General features: G+C 53.4%; 1 protein-coding gene across 1 annotated transcript; it reads left to right on the forward strand.

Annotated features, from left to right (window-relative positions):
• The first annotated feature begins 4,384 nt into the window (after nt 1-4,384).
• Nucleotides 4,385-6,107, forward strand: LOC101996647 (myoblast determination protein 1-like). Its single transcript, XM_013353655.2, is given in 4 exon segments — nt 4,385-4,607; nt 4,610-5,010; nt 5,424-5,502; nt 5,819-6,107. Coding segments are annotated over 4 exon segments (954 nt in total). The 3' UTR covers nt 6,070-6,107.
• The last annotated feature ends 837 nt before the right edge of the window (nt 6,108-6,944 follow it).

Below are 6,944 nucleotides of genomic sequence, written 5' to 3' on the forward strand. Positions count from 1 at the left end.
GAGAGAGAGAGGATATACATCCTCTAGATATATCTGCCGCCGCTCCCCCTGGAGCAACACCCTAAAAACCTAGCCAGACCAGCATTCCTGCCCAGAAGCCAGTTCGCCATTTATAGCCCATGGGCAGATCAGCAAAGGAAGCTGAGCGGCAAGGCCTGGGAATGTCAGAGGGAGAATCACAGGAACCTCCTAGAGAGACAGGAAAACCGAGGCCAAAGGTTGAGCTGTATGCATCTCCAGGTCACTGGGCCTGTAGTTCAAGAGGCCCTGCATTGAAGGGACAATGCCTCAGCCAATGGCATCCACTAGAATGGATGACTGGGGGGAGTCTAGATGACCATAAACCAAAAGGCAAAGTTGCAACCATTTGGTCTCCACACAAAATGTACTGCTGTATTTTCTTTGTTGGCTCAGGTCTGAGGGGAAAGAATTGAGATTTGCACAGGGAAGTAGTTTGAAAAGCTTCCTTGGAGATGCTGAAACACTGCGTTGCTGAGCAGAACTGCTCATTCGTCATCCAAGAAGTATTTACGGAGTGTCTACTATGTGCTGAGCACATCCCACCCAGGCTCAGAAAAGGGGGAAACACTCCCATCCCAATCGTTACTGACACCCATGATGTGCATTCTTCCTTGTGAGTTTAAGTCCAGTGTAAAGACATTTAGAATGCCTCCACCTCTCTGTAGCATACCGCTACAATGTTTCAACAGGCGCAAACATAGTGTAAAGAAACATGTCCTGGGCAGATGAGCCTCTGCTTCATCTGGGAAGAGCCAGAATGAGAGCGTGTGCAAATAATCACGCACACGGTGCCCAATTGTGACAAAAGTGGATGATTTATGAGACATCTCGCGAAATTCAAATTCAAGTGTAGAAGTTAGCAGACCCCAACGCTGCTTATTCCCTCACTTGACACCAAGTGACTCTGTGGGACCACCCTTGCAGTGGCTTCTGAGGATGCCATGATGAACAAAACATCCTTCTCTCAAGACTGTCTTCATGTCCCTCAGTGACAACTAACAGACAAGATTGTTACAGAGTGACATGGCTTCGTGACATTTCCCAAAGCCCGAGATGTAGCAATCTGGGAGGAAACCGCCAGAGACGTCCAAGAAGGAAACAGTGGAGCTGAAGCCTGAGACCTGGGACCCCAACAGCTGCTGGTCATGGGTAGGGACAGGAGTGAGAGCAGTAGGCTTGGAACAGCAGGCACAGGACTCTATGGCTCTGAAGGAGGCGGTGGAAGGCTGAAAGAAAGGAAGGCGGCTGGCTAACCAGATAGGACCAACTGAGGGACAGAGACTCCAGGGGACATTTGTGAAAGCACACGGAGTAGGGTTCCAGAATGGCCGTGTAGTTGGGGAAAGAGATGAGATTTTCATCTGAGCACAATGATGAATGCAAAGAGCTCCGGGACCTCTGCCATTTCCTCTGCTGCTGTGCAGGGGCCAGGACGAGTGCTAGCGAGGACAGCAGGCACCTTAGTGTGGCCATCTAAGCCAGCAAAGGGTAGGAGTTAGCATAGCCTATACAGCGACCTTAGGAATGAGAGACCTAGGGGTGTCCTACAGGAAGAGTGGACAAGGCTTCATCATGCCCTCGGGACCTCCATCCTCATGAGTTCCACCCCAACACCACATCGCCGCCTGGATGTTTACTGTTGAGTTTCAACCCCTGGCCAAAGTGCATCTGGCACTCACAGACCCACTTTTCCCAGTTCCTTCCTCCCCAAAGCCATCTCTAATGTCTCTCTTGTCCCCGTGCCCACATCCAACCATATATAAATCTTGCTTCTCCCCATCTTTATTTTTATAGACTTAGAGTTTGTATGTACGTGAGTGCTTTTCTTGCATCCGTGTCCGTGAAGCTCCAAGATCAGAAGAGGTCATCAAGTCCCCTAGAACTGGGGTCACAGGCAGTTGTGAGCAGCCATGTGGGTGCTGGGACTCAAGCCCGGGTCTTCTGGAAGAGCAGCGGGTGCTTTTAACTGGTGAGGCACCTCATCTTTCCAAGCCTGCCAAGCTGCATCCTGAGAGTCTATCTGGAATCCAATCGCTTTTCACCAGATTCACCTCCCAAAGCTCAGCAACCGTTTGCGTGGCCACGATCACTCCTTTGGAGCACTGCGGTGCCCTCAGAATTGGTCACCTTTCTTCTGTCCTTGCCTTCCACCAACCAGGGAAGATCCTGGTAACGGAAGTCTGAGCTGAGACCCAACAGCCAATCCTGGGCCAGGCCCAGGGAAGAGGACCGAAGGGGAGGGCAGCAAGAATAAGACAGCCCTGTCCCGGGACCTTTGCACATGTTTGTCCCTCTCTCTAGCAAGTACCTGCTTGTGGTGGCTCTGTCTCCCTTCATCCAGGCTATTTCACAAGTACAACCATCCCAGAGAGGTCGTCCCTGCCTGCTGGAATGAAAACTAGTTCTTGTTTTGCTTTATTCTTATTTTTATGTAGAATTTATACACCCCTGATACCACACAGTTCCTTGAGTGCTTGTCCGCCATCCTCTCCTATAATGTAAACACTATGTGAATGGGTCTTTGGTTTTGTTCACTGCTGTGTCCCCAATACCTGAACCAGTAGCTGGTGTTTGGTAGATGAGCCACCATGAACACTAAATGACTAAATAAAAGAGAAAAGAGGGTGAACACTTTACGAAGGGGACCATCAGTACTGCCCGTGTCAGAGAAGGGGAGAGAGTGGGATTTCAAAGGAGATTTCTGAGTCTGAGGGATACACAGGGCTTCCCAGTTTGTAGAGGGCCAGCTAAGATGATTTCCCGACTTTAGCGAGAAAGACATCGGTATCACCCTTGCTTAGATTTCTGATATCCAGGAGAGAAGACATGGCAGGAATACCCGGTCCTAGCCAGAGCCCCAAGAGACATCAACATCCCAGGGGTGGGGTGTGTTGGAGCTGGTAGGGGAGCCAGAGCTCCGGGGAGGGGGCTGCATCCTTCTGCTCCTATCCTCCACAGTGAGTCTGCTGTGAAGAGACACAACTAAGTCTCCAGAGGAACAGAGCCTGGAGACTCCAAGGCCCCCACAATCCAGGCTAATACTGTGCAAGCAGGTGCTGGAGTCAGAAGCGAGCTTTCTTGCTGGCACAGCCGTTCACCTCCCCAGACATTTCCACACCCTCCTCCCTTTGGATTCTGCACCTCCCAGTCACTCCCGGACATCCTTAGAAGTGAAGTGGAAACAGACTTGGGAAGAGATCACCTCCACAAAGTTTAGCAGACTCCACTGCAGGTGAGGTCATCAGGCCAGGTCCTGGTCATCATGACCCTTAAGAAAGACACTTCCTTTGGCTCCACTCAAAACAGATGACACAAACCTGCGGAAACAAGCTTTCACTTGGCTGAGAAATAGATCAACCCAGACCCCGTCCGGCTCTCTAGACACCCACAGAAGGAATCCTGCCGGGTAAGTTGAGTGGAGACCCTTCCTTCCTTCCTCCCTCTTTTCCTCCCTCTGTCCACCCTGAGTTTGACTAGTGTGGCTTGAAGTTTTAGTGACGATCCCCCCAACTACCGCATAGACTGCGCTGGATTTTCTTAGCTTCTTGTGGAAGATGAGCAAGACCAGATGCTCTCTGAGACATTCCCAGATTGGGAATGAGACAAATATCACTGCCACCAAGTCATTTGTCTCAGGCTTGCCCACTTAGATCTTGGGAGCCTCACTGTCTCTAGCCCGCTGCGTCCTTGGATCCACTTCTTTGGTGTGTCACCGTTTCGCTGCTTCTTCTCTAGAGGTTGCTTTGCCCTTTTGCCTTGTGTCTCTCTCCAGATCTCCTGCAATCTGGTTTCTAACGTCTATTCTGTGCCTGGTTTCCCAAGAAATCAGGAGACCGTGAGGTCCAAGGTCAGCTCCAATGTGATCGCTGTGGCTTCACTGAGGTTGTAGTAGGCACTGGAGAGACTTGGGCAGGCTGCACCAGAGAGCCAAGTGCAAGGAAAGGCTGGTGTCTGCCTGCCAGTCTCTGTCCTCCCTGTCCCAGCGCAGAGCCGCGGGAGGGGGCACTCTCTGGCCCCAGAGGCTCCCCTGAAAACCCCAAGCTCCGCCCTGCTGCACTCCTACTGGTTTGGGGCGCCCCCGCCCCCAGTCTCCCTTTCCAGCTCCCGGGCTTTTAGGCTACCCTGAATAAATAGTCCAGGGCACCTGACGAGAAGCTAGGGACGGAAAAAGTCCCAGGACGATCGCTTTCTTCGTAGCAACTCCGACAGGACAGGACAGGCAGGGGAGGTAGAGGACAGCCGGTGTGCATTTCAACCCTCAGTATTGTGTCATTGTCAGGGTTCAGGAGTGACAGAAAGTTAAGGTGACTCTTGAAGATTGGGTTGAACTAGAGGCAGGACCGAGAAGTCTAGGAGCTAGGATATGGAGCTACTGTCGCCGCCACTCTGGGACGTAGATTTGACAGGCCCCGACGGCTCTCTCTGCTCCTTTGCCACAGCTGACAACTTCTATGATGACCCGTGTTTTGACTCACCAGACCTGCGCTTTTTCGAGGACCTGGACCCGCGTCTGGTGCACGTGGGGACCCTCCTGAAACCGGAGGAGCATACACACTTGCCCACCGCGGTGCACCCAGGCCCCGGCGCTCCGAGGATGAACATGTGCGCGCGCCCAGCGGGCACCACCAGGCTGGGTGCTGCTTACTGTGGGCATGCAAGGCGTGCAAGCGCAAGACCACCAATGCTGATTGCCTTAAGGCCGCCACCATGCGCGAGCCGCGCCGCCTGAGCAAAGTGAAGGAAGCCTTGGAGACGCTCAAGCGCTGCACGTCCAGCAACCCGAACCAGCGGCTGCCCAAGGTGGAGATCTTGCGCAATGCCATCCACTACATTGAAGGCTTGCAGGCTCTGCTGCACGACCAGGACGCAGCACCACCAGGGGCCGCCGCTTTCTACTCGCCCGGTCTGCTGCCCCCAGGCCGAAGCAGCTAGCACTACAGTGGCGACTCGGACGCTTCTAGCCCGCGTTCCAACTGCTCGGACGTCATGGTAAGGCCAGGGACACAGAAGGACAAGTGCAGGCGACACCTGGGGTATCGGAAATGCGTTTCAGAGGTCCTTGGGGTCGGGGGAGTCCTTTAGACACAGGTGTCCCTGGCATCTGTCACTGGGGTCTGTTTGGAGACCCTGAGCACCTGCGATTTGCCCAGTTGGGGATGCATGCCATCAGAACACTGCTGGGCAGATCCCAGAACATACGTTTCCTTCTCAAATCCTTATTACCCGAGTGCAGATTTTTGTTCCTGGGTGACCATCCGGGCTGAGTTTGACCCTGCTCCTGTCTCCTAACTAGGGCTGACCCAGTCCTGTAAGCCACAGCTAGGGGAGGGAGGGAAGGGCAGTGACAAGGAGTAGTGTTCCAGCTTCCCCAGGTCTGACTCGGGCATTCTTGCTATTCACAGATGGATTACAGCGGCCCCCCGGGTGGGTCCCGGCGGCAAACCGGGTATGATGCAGCCTACTACAACGAGGCGTCCAGCGGTGCGTATTCTCAGCTGTTCCCAGCTAGCAGGCATTCACTGGCCTTCCGTGTTCCCCTTGAAGACGTCCTCGCTCCCCAGGCTTAATAGTACTCCTTCCTCTCCTCTTCTCCAGACACACTTGTATCTTGGGATGACGGGGCCAGGCGTGTTGGTGTTTGGGGGAGTAAACAACTACAACGTGCACCTTCCTCTTCTTTCTCCTTGTAGTCTAGCAAGTCCTTAGTTTCCCTTCTGCTCCAAAGCTCTGTGCTGGGCGGGGGTAAGAGGCTTGAAGGGACTCCAGCTTGCCTTACTAACCTTCCCCTCCCCTACAGAATCCAGGCCAGGGAAGAGTGCGGCGGTATCAAGCCTCGACTGCCTATCCAGCATCGTCGAGCGCATCTCCACAGACAGCCCCGCCGCGCCTGCGCTGCTGTTGGCAGACGCACCACCAGAATCTCCTCCAGGTCCTCCGGAGGGTGCATCACCAAGCGACACAGAACAAGGGGTCCAGACCCCTTCCCCTGACGCTACCCCGCAGTGTCCTGTAGGCATGAACCCCAATCCTATTTACCAGGTGCTTTGAAGGGTTGGCTGCGGCAAGAGAGGACGCACCGCCTACACTCCGGGGTCCCTAGGGTCCTTCACGCTCAAGGTGAGTTTAAAGATGAAGTTTAAATGACACTCTTCCCAACTGTCCTTTCAAAGTCACACATTCAGAGGCTGGAGAAGGGCGGAGCAGAAGTCTGTCCCACATCGGTCCCCAAGGAAAGGACGCTGTCCATTTGACGTTGTTTGTTTTGTTTTGTTTCCTTTCGCTTCATGCGACTCACAGAGACTCACTGTCCCTCAAGGGGCCAGAGCTGATCCTTGAACGGCCAGGCCTTCTTCCTCTTCCTCACTACTCCTCACGCAGGGGTGAGCCCCTCACACCTAAGCCCTGCCCTCCACATCCCGGTTGTTTGTGGAGACAGGATCCCTACTTTCCGGAGGTCTCCCGACACCCAGTCTTTCCCACAGCCTGCTGAGCCCGCTCCAGTCCCGTGTGTAACAGGTGTAACCACATCCCACCCTTCCCCGTCCCACGCGCGGCTCAGGACCACTTATTTTTTTATATAAGACTTGTGTAATCTATTCTTGTAAATAAGAAAGAGTTGCGTGGCCAGAGTCGGAGCCCCCTGGGCTGTATTTATCTCTGAGGCATGCTGTGTAGTGAAACAGAACTTTGTGTGTTTATTCCTCTGGTGGGCGAGTCTCAGGACTCACTCGCTCAGGTGTTGGAAATAAAGACGCTAATTTATACATCAGTGACTCTGGCTTTTTCTTTTTTTTAAATTTATTTATTTATTAAGGATTTCTGCCTCCTCCCCTCCACCGCCTTCCATTTCCCTCCCCCTCCCCCGATCAAGTCCCCCTCCCTCATCAGCTCGAAGAGAAATCAGGGTTCCCTGACCTGTGGGA

Source organism: Microtus ochrogaster, unplaced genomic scaffold, assembly GCF_000317375.1.
Source record: "Microtus ochrogaster isolate Prairie Vole_2 unplaced genomic scaffold, MicOch1.0 UNK14, whole genome shotgun sequence".
NCBI lineage: Eukaryota > Metazoa > Chordata > Mammalia > Rodentia > Cricetidae > Microtus > Microtus ochrogaster.